This window comes from Lithobates pipiens, unplaced genomic scaffold (genome assembly GCF_037356315.1).
Source record: "Lithobates pipiens isolate NorthernLeopardFrog02 unplaced genomic scaffold, aLitPip1_a1.2 Scaffold_27, whole genome shotgun sequence".
Taxonomy (NCBI): domain Eukaryota; kingdom Metazoa; phylum Chordata; class Amphibia; order Anura; family Ranidae; genus Lithobates; species Lithobates pipiens.
Window position 1 is genome coordinate 110,504,908 of NW_027507788.1, and position 20,884 is coordinate 110,525,791.

Genomic DNA, 20,884 nt, shown 5'->3' on the forward strand with positions numbered 1-20,884 from the left:
TCTGTATTGTTGGTAATCAGATCTAGTAACGCTTTATTTCTAGTTTTTGCGTCTACCATCTGACCCATGAAATTGTCCTGCAAGACATTTAGGAACTGGCGAGCATTAGATGAATGTGTGGTTCCCTGCGCCCAGTCTGTCTGGATAATTAAAATCCCCCTTTATGATAACACTTCCCATCCTTGCTGGTAATCCAAACTGATAGGAGGTCCGTCTCCCCATCCTCACTCAGGATAGGGGGCCTATAGCATACTCCCAGTATTATTTTCCCCTTAGCTTCATCTCTTTGTAGCTTTACCCATAAGGATTCTACCTCCTTCCTAGCTCCCTTAGTGATGTTATCTCTCACATTCACTTGTACATTATTCTTGATATATAGACACACCCCTCCCACTTTTTTACCCCCTCTAGCCCTGTGATAAAGGTAATACCCTTGAATGGTTGCCAGCCAATCATGAGCTGTTGAAGCAGGTGCTCCTGGCATTGGTGAAAAATATCCCCTTATTGGGTGTTACAAGATTGCAACTAGGACTTGTTATTATACTTACCTCTGGTTTATGTGCTTTAGTCAACCTACCACCAGTGCCGGAACAAGGTCCCCCAGCGCCCAGGGCAAACTTTTCATACTGCGCACCGCTACCCCCCAATCATCTTGCCTACACATGATAATTATACCTGCAACTGGAGTGCAGAAGTCAGGATTGGATAAATTACAAAGTTCAAGGAGCAAAAAAAAGTGCAGGAGTCAGGAACAGGGTTATTTTTAAAATAATAAATTGGGCCCTGCTTCTAGAGGATGCGGCTTTCACTGTGCTGGCTATTGGGTGAGGCTTAAAGGAATGCGCAGTGCAAGGGTTCAGTAGCAAGTGATGCAGATTTCAGGTGTCAATAGTGATGCAGAGTTCAGACCTTTATGACTGTGGAAGGGGGGGGCATTCAGAAGATCCAAATGTTTTTAGGGTAAGAGGGTCTACTTTAAAGTTCTTTTACTGTTTTTGTTCAGAATATCTACAATACTTTAGTGTGCATGAACTGGGGAGTGGCTCAGAAATATTAACCTGAAAAACAAAAATGTAATATATTGCAGCTTACCAATTATTTAGATGTGGTGGCTGCATTTGTTTTCTTTTTTTTTTAGGCTTTAAGCTCCCACTCTGGATAAATGAGAAAGGGGGGGGGGCAGCTTACAGCAGGACTCTTAATTTATCTAACAGATTTAGATACACTAACAAATTGAAGTAAAACTCCAGCTCATAATTTATCATTTACTGTAACATTTTCCCCTCTTTTTTAGTAAAAAGATTTTACTTAAATATATGCTAACCGTTGTAAGCACTCCCCTGTCAGTGGTAAATGGCTTGTCTCATCTCTGTATCTGCAAGTGAGCTTGTTCTTTTGAAAAACAACAGATTTGCTGGCTGGATCACCAGATAAAAACAAAAGAAAGAAAGCCTAAAAAGAAAACAAATGCAGCCATCACATCTAGGAATTGGTAACCTGCAATATAATAAATGTTTGTTTGTGGGTTTAATGCCACTTTAATGTCTATTCCACATTTGTGACCATGTTTCTGGTGACAGGTTAGCTATTGAGAGCAGAGAAAGTCATCGCCTGACATTGCTACCATGCTGATAGGCTGGATCATAATTGTGACATAATGTACTTCGAGTATGGTTTGCTAGAAGTTAGGTAATCCTAACAGTTTTATTTTTTACTATATTCCTGGTAGTTCCTAGGCCAATTTAGAACATTCTGTTCATCACAAGCCTATGGAAAACAGGATTCACCATACCACTCCTCTACTTTCTGCTCACCTATTCCAAGTGAAGCTGGGAAAAAGAATGCGGAGGTCACACTCTGACATGGGGGACGGACTCTGATTTCCAAAGAGGTTTATGGTATTTGCCTTTTCCTGTGCTTGCACTGAGCTGTAATTTAGGAGGCAGGGGATGAATGAAGCAGAACACACTGACAGATCAGGGGAGATGACTGCCATGTTTACACATACAGAACACAGAGGAAAGAAACTTACATTTTGGCTAGGTTCCTTACATAGCAGCAAGGGATGGAGGCCCTCTAACACTGTGCTCCATAACCACTGTATCCATCTTTGCTGGAGCTACAAGTGTCAGTCACAGATGCAGCAAAGACATGGAATGGAGTTTCTGCACACTCCAAACTTTGTAGAACACTGAAAACATATCCCTGCATATCACACCTTATTAAACAAGTTTATTTTTTTATTTTTTTACATTTAGTGCAGAGTATAGCAGGTTTACAGCACAGCCAGATAGAGTTTAGATTTCTGAATAGATCAGGACTCACAGTTGCAGAAGACAGAAACTATCCATCCATCCTCTCACATCTTCACTCTGCCCTGTGCTGAGCTCTGATGTCTGCAGTGCTGGGCAGGAAGCAGTGATCCCGGCTGCAGTGTAGTGTTATCTTCTTGCTCCGTCCCCTATATAGAAGCTCTTCCTATGAACGCCCAGATGGAGCCAGCCAGACAGAGGAACTCGAGCTTGGCCTGAGAGAAAGCATCCCTCTAGCTTCTGAGATAGGACATGGATGTCACTGTACGGAAGAGGCAGCCAATGGGTGTGGGACTAGTAGCAACAGAGGGATGCAGCATAGAGCGGTGTGAAAGCCTGACTAGTCTGTGATTCTCATTACTGGCAACCCGGCACCTCTCCCACAGTCCGCCCAGGGCATCTGCCCCCCCCCCTTGTACCGGCCCTGCCTACCACTAATGCCCCCCAATACTACCCTCTGGAATATGTTCTACGCTATCTCTACCTCTGGACCCTCCCACTCTTTGCTCCCAGATCTGCACCCTCCTCATTTAGGTGCAGTCCATCCTTCATCCCTTCTATAGTACTGGTGACCAAATGAGAAGTTGGCCCAGTCCTCCAGGAACTCAAACTCCTCCTTACTACACCAGTTCCTCAGCCACTTGTTTACTTCCCTAATCTCTCTCTGCCTTTCTGGTGTGGCTCGAAGTAGCGGTTCCTGAGAATACTACCTTGGAGGTACTCTTCCGCAATTTAGCTCCCAAGTCCCTAAAATCATTCTTTAGGACACTCCATCTGCCTCTAATTTTGTCATTGGTGCCATGACAACCGGGTCTTATCCAGCCCCTCCCAGTAATCTGTCCACCAGATCCGTGATGTGCCGAACCCGAGCTCCCGGTATACTGCATACAGTTTGGTGCTTCAGGTCTTTGTCACAGATTGCCCTCTCTGTCCTAAGAATTGGGTCCCCTATCACCAGAATTTGTTTATCCTTTCCCTTCGCCCCCCCTCCATTCTCACCAGAGGAGTTCTTCCCTTGGCAGCTAGGAGAGTCCCTCAGCTCCAGCAGTGTTGGGCCCTGACTGGTTTCACCAATGCCACTCACTGGATCGTACCTATTGGGATGCTCCAGCCCTGGATCGGCCTCCCTGGCACTTCCCCCTCTATCCTTCCTGTCACCCATCTAGTCTTTTCTGCTGCCTGCACCTGTCTCCACCCGCCTCTATGCTGGCTCCTGCTGGCACCTTCCAGGTACGTTTCCGGCTCTGCTTTAGTATGGTGGGTCTTCTCAGTGCTGACAGTTGGTTCCCTAGATTCAGAACCTGGGCTTCCAGGGAAACAATGTGCTTACATCTTGCTCAGCAGTATTCGCCCCTTGATCAGATAATCAAGGAACACATACATGCTGCAAGATGTACACCGAGTCGCATCTCCACATCTGCCAGGCATCATACATACCAGTTTAATGAGGATTGGGGATTATATCCCTGTCCAAATTACCTAACAACTAGCTTCCTGACACTAATACTCAATACACTACACAGGTATTCAACAGACAATACACACGTACTCGCAGACCCACATGCCCTTGAAGACCCACGTGCACTCACAATACACAGGTCCTAACAATCCCCATCAGTCCAACCGACACTCAGGTACTCCCAATACTCCTTCAGATTTATCAAAACAATATAATAGGAGGAGACACCAATCCAATCACTCTTTATCCAATCAGGCAGGCACTTGCACTACATCAGTGATGTCCCGTAGGCCGCGTGTGGCCCCAGGGAATTTAGCATGCAGCCTGAGTCCATCCAAAAGGAATGCTGAGGAAGTCAGGAAAATGTACACATGGAGGAATGCCAGAGTGCTGTGAAAACTTTGTAAATGGGTGAAGATATAGTAATGAGGACACCTGGTAAATGCTTTCCTGTGTCATAATGGCTGGTCCATCCTGTGTTTATACAAGGAAGTTTCTGAAATGATCTGCAAACTACAGCCATGGATGGACGTGAGGCCTGGTCTTCAAAACCAAAGAAGACTTGTATTTTCATGCAACAGAGGTACATTACTGGTATATTAGTAGATAGGGGAGCTGGATTATAGCAACAAAAAAAAAAAAAAAATGTAAATTTAGCCTTTAAGCCAATGGATAATCAAAGATTACACCAATGCAGATGGAAGCACATAACTTGTGTGAAAGCTGAATTGTAGGGGTTTGGACTGTTCTGTCATAAAAATACAGATGATCAGAAAAAGTCAGGCTAAATTCAAATTCTTTATACAAGTAAAAATTGGCTTTATATTTTTGTTTTTCTGCATTTTGAACCAACATCTTTTACTGTAAAGCCATAATCTTCTAAGGAGGGCTACATTATAACTAAAGGTTGCAGAATTTTAAATCCAAAACAAAAAGTTTACCCTATCCTAAACAGACCAAATTATTGTAGTATGATTGAAACTCTTCCTGTCTGCAATCTGTATAATAATGTTTTTTAGCACGTCCCATGGGGGGTGATTTACTAAAACTGGAGAGTGAAAAATTGGCTACCATGCACAGCTGCACCACATCGGCTTAAAACTTCAGCTTGCTCAATTAAGCTTTGACAGAGAAAAAAAAAAAAGAACGATGCAGATTGGTATATCTGCTGTGCAGATTTTGCACTGTCCAGCTTTAGTAAATCAACCCCATGTTAACTATTGGGCCCCCTTCACATGGGCACCTCCACCTGGAAAGCACTGAAGGGATGTCACTAAGAATTTTCGTGCCAATGACAAAACAAACTTCTTATAGCATACAAGATTAAAGTGTAGTGCAAAAATGTCAGTGAGGATTTTCTGCATTCACATTTGGACTTCTTTCACAAACATCTAGGTGCAGTCAGTGATGAATATCGTGAAAGAATCCAACAATACATTGCCACAACAGACAAAATTTCAAGATGACTGGAATTCATTGATGCTGACCAACTATTGTTTGGCACTGCAGCGATATGCAACTGTGGGGGGCATGGGGGGGGGGGGGTGCAGTAAAAACACACAGCTGAATGTTTTTAATGCCCAAACACTTCCCCTTATGCTGCAAAGGCAGTAGAGGGAGAAGTATACACGCAATAACATTGTAGCATTAAAACAATTATCAAGGTGCAGCAAAAGAAAATCCCTGCTGTCACGTTCAGCAGACAGTACTGCTGAATGTGACCCTTTCAAATGAATGGGGGAACCACTCAACCATTATGCATATGGTTGCGGTGCACTAGTGTGGGTTTCAGGGAAGCAGATGGCTAGGAAGTGATGCAATACCTTCTCAGGCATTGCATCGCCTCTCCAAATATGGATCGCTCTACAAAGAGCAACACTAGTGTAAACTTGCCCTTAGTCCTGTTGAAGTCATGCAGAATATCAGAAACATTATGCGATTAAATACATTATAGTCATTAAAACGTGATTACCGTCACAAAGCATGTTTCATAAGCTTGTGCGGAAAAACACAGATGGTGAAAAATACTGAATCCAACAGTACCCTTTTAGCTCTGTAGAATTGCAGTTATAAAGTCATCACTGTTATTCTACCATTATACAACAGATAAATAACTTGACTGACCTGTTGCCACTTGTCGTACTAGCACGGTGTTAAGTTTGATGACGGGACTGAAAATGTGTTTGCTGTCTGAGGTGGTTGTCAGAATCTTACTGTAACATCTAAGGATCAATTTGTCATCCTGTTTCTGCAGCAAAACCAGAATATCCTCTAACAACAATGTATAGAGATCTGTAAAGAGGAGAGAGGCACTTGTATTAGGAGAGAAAGGCATAATGTGGAGTTGAATGTTTTATCCTCATGCAATGTCTTGTCAAAAAGAACCTTGGCAGTATTTGGACAATTTAAATTACTGTTGAATTCACCACCCATATAATGTAAACTGAATAAACTTGGCACTCTAGTGGAATAAGTCAAAGCCAAATTCTGCTTGGTTGTGATGGGTCGATTGGTTGTAGCCAATAAGACGTAAGTAATGACACAAACAGCCTTTTCAGGTGTTGCAGTGTTAAATACATCCACAGTTTGACCAATTTTGCACACTAAATAATGTAGTGATTAGATCTTTTGTCATCACAGTTGTTTATAATGCAGGATAGTATCTGCTTTAGTATACCGAATAGTCTTTGTTACATGCACTTTAAAAATTCTTCAGTACAAATCACTTCATCTTATGTTCTCTTAAAATGCCAAAGTTTCCAGAGATTCTACGCACCAATGATCTTGTCTCGATTCACCTTCCACGCCAAAGGCCCTTCATGAAACATCTTCCTTTTAGTCAAATCTAGATTCTGCAAAACAAAAATGCATAGTCAACATCACTGTGCATGAACAGCAAAATTAGCAACAAAATTCCAAATGTGGATTTGACAGTCAGACAGAAGGAATGCGCAAACTGGGGTATTAGCATAAACCGATATGATGAATTGCTTGTATGTGCATGCATGTTATGATACACAGCAATACTGTATAAGTATGAGCTCAGGCGTGTTCACAATCGTATGTGCAAAGCCCGCCAGGAAGTTGGCACTGCACAGCGCTCATCACAGGCAGTGAGACATTTCCCGATCTCTGCAGTCGTGGATTGGGAAAAGGTCTTACTGCTTGTGGCAAGTACTGTGCAGTGCCAATCTCCTGGTGGGTTCTGCATGTGCCTTGCGAACAGGCCTGAGCTCACCCTTAATCATGTATAGTACACCAGAATAATATTCAGGAAATGACAAAAAGGTAATGTTTTAAGAAGAACCCAGTTGCAAAAATCATTGGTAATACCAGATTATAGTAATCTGCATTTTTTTCTTTTAACTCTGAGCTGAAAAGGGGAGGCATAAAGATCCTCAATTATGGCAGTGTCTATTAAAAGCAATAGTCTGTGTGCACCAATTTGTATCCATAGATGTTTTCCATAGATTTCTGTCTCCTGGCTCACAACTTGGGGAAAAATGTATTTTGTTTGCATTTCCTGTACATGAGTATGTGGTGAAATCCTTCAGGTTTCTGCTTGCTTGAGTATCTACACTAGTAGAATTCCTCTATCTCATGTGATAGGGCCCTGAGCTTAGGCACATGCCTACAACCTTAACTGCCAGCTGTAACATTGCCCCCACCAGAGCAAACAGAAGTTTTGCACTCACCGTAATATCCTTTTCTCTGAAGTTCATTGACGGACACAGCTCCATTAATCTTGACCGTAGGGTTATTACGCCACCTTCAGGAGTGGACTAGGCAGAACATGTAATACATGTGAAAAACAACAGAATTGTACAGTGCCGCCCAGGGGGCGATCCCTCTGGCAATAACCCCTCAGCTTACTTCCTGCAGCGTATCGTAAAGTAATAGGAGGGGTGGGTGCTGTGTCAGTCAATGAACTTCAGAGAAAAAGATTTTATGGCGAGTACAAAAATCCTATTTTCTCTTTCGGACACAGCTCTATTAATCTTGACCGTAGGGACGTCCCCCAAGCAGTGTCATAACGAGGAGTGGGAACAGCAAACATAACTTCACCCACAACCGGAGGTGCTCCCCAACGGAGGCGTCACAACCTGAACCAACCGATTCAGAACTTGAGGCCAACATATGCATCAGAATGCATGGGCAATCAAAATGTAACTCTCTAACAAGAAGAAAGAGTGCAAATTTCAACAATTACATGGCCGCCTGCAAAACTTTGCAGCCAAAGCAGGCATCAGAAGATGCGCTTACATCAACTTTGTAGAACTTTGTGAAAGTGTGAACGGATGACCAAGTCGCCGCCTTACACACCTGGGAGACTGACGCTTGATGTCTGAAGACCCAAGAGGTCCCAATTGCCCTGGTAGAATGGGCCGTGACAGGAAAGGGGGGCACCTGCCCCCTTCAAGGCATAAGCCTGGACCACGATCTGTCTGATCCACCTCGAAATGGTGGTCGATGAGACAGACGGCCCTTTTTTCAGACAAGCTAACGGAACGAACAGGGAATCTGACTTTCAGAAGGGAGCAGTGGCAGACAGATATACCCTTAGAGCCCGGAACACGTCAAGGGAATGGAGGGCCACCTCCTTAGGATGTGTAGGTTTAGGACACAGAGATGGTAACACAATGTCTTCATTGAGATGGAAGGCGGAAACAACCTTCGGCAGAAAAGAAGGTTGCGGACACAAAACCACCTTATCCCTGTGGATAACCAGATAGGATGACTTGCAAGACAAGGCCGCCAGCTCAGAAACCCTCCTGGCAGATGTAATAGCCACTAGAAAGACCACTTTCTGAGAGAGTCAACAAGGGAATTTCCCTGATGTTCTCAAACAGTGGTTTCTGAAGCGCTGATAGTACCAGGTTCAGATCCCACGGAGGTAGGGGTGGACGCACCGGAGGGACTACATGCCGGACCCCTTGCACAAAGGTTCTCAACAATGAGTGAGATGCCAGGGGTCGTTGGAAAAAAACAGCCAAGGCGGATATCTGTCCCTTGATGGTGTTCAAAGCCAACTTCTGGTCTACTTCACGGTGTAATAAAAGCAGGATCCTGGAAACAGGTGCGTGGACACCAACCCATCTCTTCACACATGGAGATACAATCTTTCCACGTACAATGGTATATCTTCTGAGAAGATTTTCGTGCCCTCAGCATAGTGGAAATTACCGAGTCCAACAGACCTTGGTTCCTTAGCACCTGGCTTTCAACAGCCATGCCGTTAAAACCAGCGACAGTAAAGCAGGACGGAGTATTGGATCTTGTGACAGAAGGTCTTCTCGCATCGGCAACCACCAAGGAGCATCCGCCACCAGGCGTACTATGTCAGCGTACCAAGGATGCCGAGGCCAATCTGGGGCAATCAGTATTACTGGAATTCCCTCGGCCTCCACTCTGCAGAGCAGACGTGATAACAGTTTGAGCGGAGGGAAGGCCAGCCGGTACTGCTCCCAAGGAGCCACCAACTCATCTTAAGCATCCGCCCAATGATCTCTTGTCCTGGACGTGAACCTCCGCACCTTCCGTTTGAGCCAGGAGGCAAGAAGATCCACATCTGGTCTACCCCACGGCAGGCAAAGAAGCCTGAACACCTCCAGATGCAATTACCATTCTCCTGGGTCCAGCATCTGGCAACTTAGATAGTCCGCCTGCCAGTTTTCTACTCCCGGAATGCCCGATATGGCCGATAGGGCCGGTACGCATCTCTCTGCCCACCAAAGGATGTGAGCGACATCCTGTGATGCAGCCAAGCTTCTTGTTTCTCCTTGATGGTTGACATAAGCCACCGCCGTGGCATTGTCTGAATGGATTTTGATTGGACGTCCTTGTAGTCTCATAGACCATGTGGAGAGGCATAGCCTGATCGCTCGAAGCTTGAGCACACCGATCGGCAACTGGGATTCCACCCTCGACCAGAGGCCCTAGGTCGATTGTACTCCCAATACTCCACCTCAGCCAGTTAGGCTGGCATCCGTTATGATCACTGCCCAATGAAGAGGTAGGAACGATTTCCCGGACAGAAGGGCTGGAGATCTCAGCCACCAAAGAGAGTCCCTGACTAACTGGCTCACTCAAATTTGCCAATCCAGGGACAACGGAGATTTGTCCCATTTGGACAATGTCTCCTTTTGCAAGACTCTGGTGTGAAACTGGGCGTATGGTACTGCCTCGAAGGAGGCAACCATGAGGCCCAGAACTCGCATGCTGAAATGCAGTGACGACCACCTGCGGTTCATCAGCAGCTTCACCGCGGTTCTGAGAGTCTGCAGTTTGTCTGAAGGGAGAAACACTCTCGCTTCAACGGAGTCCAGCAGTAAGCCTAGGTATTCCAGGCACTGAGTCGGCACTAGTACCAAACTTTTGAGGTTTAACACCCAACCAAATTCCTAAAGGGTTTGCATGGTGATTGCCACATCCTCAGGAGAAGCTGCTCTCAGAAGGAGATTGTCTAGGTAACCCACGATTGCGATCCCACGTTGTCGCAACAATGCCAAAATTGGAGCCAATAACTTGGTAAAGACTCGGGGGGGGGGGGGGGGTGAAGAAGCCAGGCCAAAGGAAAGAGCCACGGAGTAAACTGATTCCATTCTGAACCTCTGTACTCTCACAAAGCAATTGAGGGCTTTAAGGTCCAGGATTGGACGTACCCCTTCCTTTTTGGGGACTACAAACAGATTGGAATAGAATCCCTGAAACCTGTTTGGTGGCCAAGAGAGGAACTTTATCTTGTAGCCCGAGAGGGCCACCGAACTGCAAACTCCCGAAGGAGACCCTCCCACCCGAGTGTCAGCGGGGGGCAAACCTTCATGTGGGTAGCACTTTTACTTGCTGGCTTGCGAGTCCCGGGACACTTCTGTCCCTCAGTGGACGCCCTGTCGGACTGGGAGCGTTTACTTGAGGTCCCGGGCAGACTAAAAAGCCTCTTTTGAGCGGAAAAAGGAGGGCCCTTGCCTGCAGCATGGCTCCTTACCCTTCCTGGACTGTGGGAGCAACATGCTCTTTCCACCTGTGACATTCTTAATAATGTCATCCAGCGAGGCTCCAAATAGCCGCTCACCAAGGAAGGGCAAATCCATCAAGGCTTTTTTTTTAGATGCCTGGTCCGCAGACCAGCATTTTAGCCAGATTAGGCACCGCAGCACCACTGCTGATACTGATGCTCTGGAGAGCAAGGGAAGGGTATCTAGGGCCGCATCACAGACATACTTAAGGCCGTGCATCAACTGGTCTGCTAGTACCACGCAGACTGGAGGAGACTGCTGAAATAGGTGAAATAGTTCTGCCCACTTAGTAAGGGTCTAAGACACTAATGCCATGGCCAGTACTGGTTGTATCGCTGACCCCACTACCGTAAACATGGACTGGGCCACTGCCTTGGGCCTTCTGTCAGTAGGGTCCTTAAATGCAGGAGCCCCTTCTACCGGAATCGTGGCACCCTGGCAACGAATGTTTCAAGGACCGCCGACAAAGCGTTCAAAGGCACTGCACTATTTGCAGGCAAGCCGGTTGCAATTGCAGGGAGGTCTGGGGAAGAAAAGCCAGCTTCTGACGCCATGCTGACCCACCCTGCCACCCTTGGGGAATTAGGACAAGGTGCTCAATCCCACCCTCCTAGCTGCTACAGACTGAGGGGCCCCCACCGCAGGACTCACCACCCTGACTGAGTGCTGCACCGTACTGTTAATGGTGGTTGTGTCCTGTGTCTGCTCACAAGTGTCCAGGAACAAAAACTGTGCTGTTCTGAGGCACAGGAACCAGCGCTGTGGAGAAAAACCCTGCTGAGGCTACAAGAAAATGGCGCCCTCGTATAGAAAAAAAAATCACAGGGAAAATGGCCGCCGAACTCCGAGAAAATTGCCGCTGACCATGTTTCTCACAGAGGCAAACAGAAAATGGCAGACGATCAAACTGTACACAGAGAATACACAGACAATGGCAGCGGTCAGCGATATGTCGACAGCACATACAGAGCCCACAGACACCAGCAGAGAGACAGATGACAGCACAGGGACACAGACAGCCAGCACAGCCCCCAATCAAAGATCAGAGCCCCCTGGAGGACCCCTGGCCCAGGTGCACACACCACACTATAGCTCAGTCATGTAGCATTCCCCATGGGGGGGGGGGGAGAGGGAAAACAGGGACAGGGAGAGAAGAAAGGGAGAAGATGGACCCCTTAATCGACCTCCCAGGGAATGCCCAGCTGCTCTGTCCTGACGAGGCAGGGAGAGTTGTACTTACCATCCTGATGAGCTAGAGGCATCCCATCACAGACCCATACCCGAGCAGTACCGGTGGCTGTGGGCCACGGCACACTGTGACAAAGACATCCGTAGTCCGGTCATATGTGTGTTCCGGAGCATTGTGCTCACCGGCCGCCCCTAGAGCCTGAGGGGCATGTCGTGGCTGACCCAGCATGTAGCTAGGGCCTGCACACGCTCGATGGCCAGGCTGGGGAGACTACAAGGGTCTACATTATCCAGCCTGGCACCCAGCCGGCTGTTGATAGAAGATCACAGGATCTTAAAATCTTGCGCAAAAGGCAAAAATCCAGAAAAAATCCCCAGAACCGATGGTCCCGGCAAGGAGCCTAGGTCCTTCTTCACTAGGCAGAAAAAAACTGAGCTGCAGGAAGCAGGCTGAGGGGTTATTGCCAGAGGGACTGACCCATGGGCGGAACTGTACAGTTCTGTATTTCACATGTAGTACATGTTCTGCCTAGTCCTCTCCTGAAGGTGGCGTAATAACCCTATGGTAAAGATTAATGGAGCTGTGTCAGTCAATGAACGAAAGAGAAAAGGCTTTATATAAGACCTCAAGGCATTTGTCCAAAGTGTTAAATACTGGGACTTTATCCACTAGACACTCAAGGGTCTTATTAAAATAAGAAACTGCTGGATCCTTTGAAGGCATATTTTCCATTCTTAGCAAATACTCAGAGAGCAAATTTTACCCACTCTGCATACAAGAACATCCTTTAAATGAGGATGTACATGAAAGGATTGAGGATGCTGCAGTGGATGTCAATCCAAATCCTGTAACCTTTGAAGTTGAGGACTCCGGAAGTGGTAACGTAAAGTAAACCCACCACTCACCCAGTATAAACGAATTGCACAGTATTAATGTATATATACATGCAAGCCTCCTGCATGTATTCCTACCTTGCAAATGTCACCCCCTTCAGAAGTAGGAGCCCGGAAAAACTTTGGAATCTGTGGTTGGGTCTCTTTGCCACAGCACTGTGGGCGGAGTCGTGATGTCACAAGACTCTCTGCCCACCTCTACACTCTACTGTTCCTGAGTTTTGAGTAACATCCAGTCAAAAATGCAGGAAAGGCACCACATGACTTTAGCATGCCCAATCATGCTGAGGTGTGGAACATCCAATCCTGGGAGAGCTGGAGAAGAAAGGATGGGAATGTGAAGCTGGAATCTTAACACCCTCTCTCTCATGCCGTTCATGAGATAAAGAAATCAGATGTCAGTCACAGCAGTGGGCGATGTGTCGTTTTTGATTTTACTACAAAGACAAAAAGGATTGCTCAGAGCTGGATTAACTGTGGCAAGACTGGGCAAAGATAAGTTGACATTCTCTACTGTACCAGGTAGACGTCTTCATTAAAAATGTTTTTTTTTTCAGGTTTACATCCACTTTAAAATAATTCCGAAAAACTTTTGCGAGGATACTCACAAAGGCCTTTTGGGTCCAAGATAAACCCTGACCCTGGGATTCTTCAGAAGATTCCTCGGATGAGAATTCTACTGCCTCCCCTTCTACCAGAATGTTCTAGTCTTCCTCTACCTGGTCCTCCACTGATTCCTCCCCCGTTAATAGGAGGGGTGAGGAAAGAGGGAACACTTGTGACCAAGGCGATTTAATCAAGCAAGTATTTTGGAAAGCTGCTGCTGTAAACAGGCGATAAAAGATGAGAATTCCTGCTTTGCCACAAAGGAACTGGAGGAAGGTTACCCATAAGTTGCGGAGATACCAGGTGGAGGGAATCAGAGCTGCATGGAACACAATGAACCCTAGTGGATACATTGCAGTATATAGGAACCCTGCTGGAAACAGTGATTAGAGTCAACCAAAAGCACACTACAAATAAGCACCAGCGCTCTGCTCACCCCAGGAATTTGTCTGCTAAATCTGCTAGTGCCCCACTGCCCTCAAAAGGAAAAGGATGGCCACTTAATATTTGCAGCGACCTGTAGTCCCACAAGGAACAGCTCTGCTGCGAGTCCAACAAAGCAACTGCTATTGCTGTGCCCTGTAGTCCCACTAAACAAAGGTGTCCTGCTGCGACTGGCAATCCTGCCATGCCTGCCTTGATGTTCCAAGATGGCTGTTGTCAGAGGTCTCTGGGGGGGGGGGGGGGCATGGCCTGGAGGGAGCCCAGGCTGAAGTTGTCTCTCTCATATCACCATAGGACTCAGTGGATGTGTGGCACCAGGCATCTTTCCTCTTTTCCTGCCAGAGTGTTCTGTCTTACGCGTGACGTCACCAGCCACACTGAACATGAAAGCATTTTTAAGTAATGCAGGGGTGGAAAAAAAATGTCTGCCCCCTGCATTTGGTGTCCAGAGCCTCCCAATCAGGCCTTAATCTCCCCTACTGTTATGAAGGGCTCAGGGTGCATCTTCACCTATCATAGCGAGCAATATCACAAGGGCCACCTGTGATAGGGACCTATATAGTACCCTACTGGTCCAGAAAGCAATATATCATTGTACAGGGTCCAGTGCAGACGAGCAGCATTTGAGGCCATTCCTGTGTGTCCAGAGTGGGGTTTTGGTACCATTCCTATCAGCATAGAAAAGCTGTAGGAAAATGGATCTGGAAAAGCCCTGGGATCCCAGAAGGAACTATTGGGAATCTAGATATTATTTTCATGCTGGGACTGCACAAACATGACCCATCAAGACACAAGCAAAAAAAGAAGTGAAGCCTTGCCTATTAGGGAGAGGTTATATCTAGGAGGGGTTTTCCTGTCTTTTATTGCCAGTGTCCAATCACCTGAAGGTGACAGCATAACCCTATCATAATGTAGCATAGCACACCCTGTGTACTAGGATGTATGATATAGAAAGTACATGTTGCTGATTTTATTAGTAAAAATTTATATTTGTTTTATTTTTACATTCATTATTGTGTTTTGCTTAAAGGGCTGTTCAAGAGCTCAGATTAAAAAAAAAAAATCTGATGTATAGATTTGTTTGTAGGCAGCATGCCTAGATCCTCAGGTAAGAATCAAAGAACCACAGAAAGCCCCGAACATCCTCTTCTGGGGTTCACCAGCGGCATTCGCAGCTCCTCCCCACATCAGATAACCCCCTAGGAGAAGCGCTCTCCCAAAGGGGGTTACCTTTGCAGGCGCATGCCTGAGTCAAGCATTTGCGTCTGCAGACACGAATGCTGGACTTGGCCCTGCCCCCCGTCATTGGATTTGATTGACAGCAGCGGGAGCTAATGCCTGTGCTGCTATCAATCTATCAAATCAAGAGCAAGGACCCTGTGGAGAGAGGGACAGCGCGCCCCTGCTGAAGAGATGAAGGGGCTCCGGCAAGCAAAATGGGGGGTGGGGGGGCCAGTGACTGCCAGGTGTTTTTTCACCTTAATGCATAGGATGCATTAAGGTGAAAAAACACAAGGGTTTAGAACTCCTTTAAATAGCCTTTTTTACACTAAAAGGATTTTGCTTAAGTTATCGGACAGAATCAAGGATATCTCAAAGACAGGAAATCATTTGAACAATAGCTGTCAGTTAATGATTTAAGAAAAAGTATTGGACAACAATCCTCTAATTGAATGCAGTAGGTATCAGTTTGCTTGAACGGATATGGAGAAAGCTAAAGCTTTACGTATATAGATTTAATATTATTTTGCTTACTCTAAGCTCATCAATCATAGGGTACTCTCCTGGCTTCAGGTACGACAAGTCAAGTCTTCGTTGGTAATCTTCTAGCCTCTGCAATGATGAAAACACATTATAAAGGTCTAGTTGGATCTGTCCTATTCTTCTAAATTATTATTAATTTAATTAAAAATAATTATTATTATTAATATTAAACAGCAGAGAAAACAAACAATACTATCAAAATCTAGCACAAATGGCAAAATGGACAAAAAAAACATATAGAGCAGATAACTGCAAGTCAGAGTAAGGCCTTGTTCATACTACTGTGATTTCTTCTGCGTCTGTCGACAAGCTGCAATGCACCACAATAGAAATCACGTTATTCTCTATGGTGGCTGTTCACATCAAATCAATACGGTGCAGTACAATTTTTGGAAAAATTCAGGTGCTTCATTTGGTGCAGCAGAATACATTTTTTGGCCCCATAGACTTCAATCGAAGTGCATGGAAAGACATATACATGCATTTTTGGTGCATTTTGGACAGGATTTTGTTTTAACAACCAGTCTCCTTCTCATACAAAAAACACATGACGCATGAAATGCATCAAAAAGGTCTCTAAAGATCCTAGGCCAAGTATGTTCCATTTAAATGATACTGACACCATAAATGCAAGAAACTGAAGACAGAACCTACCATTAAGGCAGCCCATACACGAGTGGTCTTTTAACCAGCAGGTTGAATGAAAAAAGAAAAAAAAAAAAAAAAACTGACACATCCACACACTAGAAAAGTATGGGGGAATTTTTCCTGCTGTGTTATTGTATTCTGACAGTGGGGAGATTTCCCCACTGTTAGAATACACTGATCCGTGTTGCAGGCGGTATGCAAAATTGGACAAGGTTGTACAGAAGTTGATGGGTAGATAGACTTCTGTACAATCTCAGTGCCCATATATGGATTGGCATCCACCCGGTCCCTGCTGAACCGTCTGAATTTTGATTCATGTATGGTTATGATTAAGGCTTACCTGCTTGTTCTCAGCTTCTTGTACAGCTTGATTGACATGATTCAAAATCGTCCGACAATGCTCTGCAGCCTTTTTTACCTTTCTCTTTTCTTCTGGTTGGTCTATTTGAAAATCAAAAGAAACACAACTGGGTTCTGAATAAGCCACCAAACATATGTATTTTTATGCTTAAAGGAAACAAACAAAAAATATAGTTTTCATTAAAATGCATCTCTACATCTAACACCCTGTACTAGACAAATGAGTCATCAGTGAGAAAAAGAGATGCATTCTGTGTTTCAGTAATTACCAAACTCTGCCATGCAAACACTAGAGAAAATAAAAACTGTAAGCAAACATTAAAGATGAATTTTCATCAGCATAATCTTGCATTATTATATATAGCACTAATACCTGATGACCTCAAAATATAAAATACCGGTAATTAGGGTTGTTTTTTATCAAAAATGTGAAGGTTCACTTAAAAATCGAAACAATTATACAGTGGTACCAGTAACGCTTTTAACTGTAAAAGGTTAAAATACATAGACAGATTTCATTAATTTATTACAGAACAATATACACCTAAAGTTAAAATTGTGCATCTTAGATAGCTAAAAATAAAGTGAGCACATTATAAAAGAAATAGCTTACAACAAAGTCTTCAAAAAAGTTTGCTACAAATTAAAATTCCCATTCTAAAACATTAAAAACATACATCAACCCCAAATGTATGTACAAGATTAGAAATTTTGTGCTAGTCTGTGTGTCTCATGTGCATATAGCTCAGTTATATGTGAGTATATATATATATATATATATATATATATATATATATATATATATATATATATATTTTTTATGTTGGTGGGGAAACCTTTTTATCATACAACTGTTTAAATGTATATCACTTTTTCCTTTATATAGAACCCCCCCACTTAGGTTGCTGTCTGTATGGGCCCTCACATCAGAGCACATTCTGGATCTCTGAGGTGCCCCAGGTAATGATCTGATGACTCTACAGACACTATATTTTCTCATAGCCCCCCAGAGTAGGACAGCTATGGGACATCTGGGGCTTTGCAGAGGACTGTGCTAGATAAGGGAAATGGTCTTCAATCACCATCTTGCTCTGGGGTTGTGGTCGACTCTGAATTGGCTTTGTACTGAATTCTTTTGTTTCATGTTGAGAACAAGTAGTGGTGGTGGGTTGGGGGTTGCAGTGAACTAACTGGATCTCATGCACACTAAACCAATAATTATGTTCTGGCACACAAATAACTGTGTAACTACTATTATGCCCTATAGCTCTATAGAAAAGGTATAGAATGAATGTATTATATTCTAACCTCTAACAAACTACAAGTCTGAAATAACTGGCTAATAAGATTTTAATGCAGCATCTCATCTAGCATTCTTTTCTTTCTTCCTTCCTTGTTGGCATTATTAGCTTGGTAGCCTATCCCCGATTACAGTTTGAGCCCGATTGGGGTAAGCAGAATCTGGTTGTCAAGAATATGGATATTACCTTGCAATCTTTCACAATTTGTTCTTTCTTTTATTGTATGCAATATACATCAAGCAATGATCAGATATTTTATATGGAATGGTCTATTGGCAATAATTTTGTTATGTTTTAACAAAAATAAATTTTTTATAGTTGGTAAAAAAAGAAATATGAATGCATATATTATGCCCATGATAACCTAATTGTCCCATTAGTAATGTGACTGACGGAAAGCCTTCTTCACATGGGCTTCAGCTTGAATGACAACACTGTGTACATCAAGCTTTAAGCAGTTTTGCTGAAGTTTTCAAAAACTATTCTATTTGGAAGTGATGGCTGTCATTTTAAACAAGCTGCTATTAGACTTTAGCAAACTTCAGCGTTCCTTAAGCTAGTTGAAAAAAATGCATTAGTCTGCTAACATCTTTAACTTGACAGTCAGCACTCCCTCAAGCAGGTCTCTTATGGTTTTAGGGTGGCTCCTTTATCTTGCGGGGTTTTATGAAGCCCCCCATCATGCTCACTCCTGTGAATAGGACTATAAGACACCAGCAGATGACACCAGCTCTGGAGGCAGGGCTGTTACTTTCCAGAACAGTTCAGGCTGTGCCCAAACATCAGGTATATCATTAAAATAGAAATAGGTTTCTTAAAAAAAAAAAGAAAAGAAAAAAAAACCTAATACTTACCTAGGTGGATGCAGCATTGATCCGGTGCTGCAACTGTCTTCTGCTTTCTCTGCAGTGAGAACGGAGCAAACAAACACCGCTGATCACTCAGTTCTCCCCCTCTGCTCTGAGCAGAGAGCCATTACTGTCAGTGAGTCTTTAGCTAAAAACAGGCTTTAGGAGTGCAGAATGGACTGCACTTCTGTGATCCATAGGAGAAGTATGGCCAAAAAAGCTTTGATCATACTTCTCCTTTAATGAAGGGGAGCAATGCTAGTATGCGTAGTCCTGGATTTTGCTGGTTTAGATCAAGAAAAAAAAAATTAAGGATGCAGCTGTATGCACACTTTTGATAAGGAATTGTGTACTTCAAAGCAATGTGTTTAGTTTAAAGAGGAAGTAAAGTATTCCTGTTCAATTGTACCTATAGGTAAGCCTATAATACGGCTTACCTGTAGGTACTGTGAATTACCCCTAAACTTGCACCATTTAGGAGAGATTTACTATATATGCCGCCATCTTTGCATGCACACTGAAGGAATGGTCAATAGTGCGTTTCTTCAGGGCGCTGTGCCCTGACCAGCAGCACCCGCACACATGCGTGGGAGTGATGTCACCGTGGCTCTGGCCAATCACAGTACTAGAGCCCGTAAACCCGGGAAAGAAACTCTGGGGAAAAAGGTCAGCCGTCTCGGTGGTGTGCGGGTACCACTGAAGCAGCTTTGTTCTAAGGTATTTCATATGGGCTAGTATGCAATGCAGAATAGCTCATTATGCCTTTGTCTTACAGTTTTTTTTAATTTTTTTAGGGTTTACAACTTCTTTAAAACTTTACAAGGCTTTAATACTACTTTAACATGCCCGAACTGGAAGCTGAACGGCTAAAAGCTCTGCAAATGCTTTGCAAACGCTCCCTGTACACAATGCTCATATACAAGCTTAAAGTGGTTGTAAACCCTTACAAACCACTTTGACTTACAGGTAAGCCTAGATTAAGGCTTACCTGTAGGTCCAAGAAATATCTCCTGAACTTATACGGTTTAGGAGATATTTACCTGAAGACAGCCACCGCTGTTGCGCCGTAGACAGCGGCGCGCAGGCGCACTGGGTAAGCCGCAGATCGCGGCGATATGCCGCGAGTGTCGGCTCCCGTGCGCATGCGCCGGAGTGACGTCATTGCTGCTCCGGCGAATCACAGCGCTGGAGCAGCGAGACCCACCAAGAAGATGGACGCTCGGAACTACAGGGGACAGCGGTGACTTCGCTGGCTAATGTGTCAGGTAAGTGACACATAATGGACTACTATGCGATGCATAGTAGTCCATTATGCTTTACCTTTGCAGGGAATCAAAGAGGAAGTAAACCCTAATGGGTTTACTTCCTCTTTAACCACTTAACAACCGCCCTATAGCCGAATGACGGCTACAGGGCGGTTTCTTAACTCTGGGAGGCCGTCATATGACGTCCTCCCAGAATTCCGCTCTCGTGCGCCCCCTGGGGCGCGCACTCGAGAGCATCCGTGACCGCCGGGTCCACAGGACCCGGCACATCACAGATCACGGTAAACAGCCGCTCATAGCGGCCGTTTACCACGTGATCGCTCCGTCAAATGACGGAGTGATCACTTGTAAACAAACCGGCGTCATGTTATGACGCCGGTTCCTCCCTCCCCCTCTCTGTACCGATCGGAACAGCGGAGGGGGAAGAGATCGGTGTCAGCAGCGATGTGGGCTGCATCTGCAGTGCCCACATCGCTGCTCACCAAAAATTAACCCCTCAATTCCCTGCATTACCCGGCAATACTCTGCATTACCCGGCAATACTCTGCATTACCCGGCAATACTCTGCATTACCCGGCAATACTCTGCATTACCCGGCAATACTCTGCATTACCCGGCAATACCCTGCAACACTCTGCAACGCTCTGCAACACCCGCCAATACCATGCAATACCATGCAACACTCTGCAACACTCTGCAATGCTCTGCAACACCCACCAATACCCTGCAACACTCTGCAATGCTCTGCAACACCCGCCAATACCGTGCAACACTCTGCA

The 20,884-nt window shown here is 44.8% G+C and overlaps 1 protein-coding gene across 5 annotated transcripts in view; it reads right to left on the reverse strand.

The window, feature by feature from the left end:
• ARHGEF12 (Rho guanine nucleotide exchange factor 12) overlaps nucleotides 1-20,884 on the reverse strand; it is a 428,628-nt gene that overhangs the window by 55,734 nt on the left and 352,010 nt on the right. For all 5 annotated transcript variants that reach the window (XM_077457372.1, XM_077457369.1, XM_077457370.1 and 2 more), the window contains 4 exons: nucleotides 16,672-16,772; nucleotides 15,675-15,752; nucleotides 6,548-6,623; nucleotides 5,896-6,063 (listed from right to left, as the gene is read on the reverse strand). In XM_077457372.1, the coding sequence (XP_077313498.1) occupies nucleotides 5,896-6,063; nucleotides 6,548-6,623; nucleotides 15,675-15,752; nucleotides 16,672-16,772 (423 nt within the window). The remainder of the gene's footprint in view (nucleotides 1-5,895; nucleotides 6,064-6,547; nucleotides 6,624-15,674; nucleotides 15,753-16,671; nucleotides 16,773-20,884) is intronic.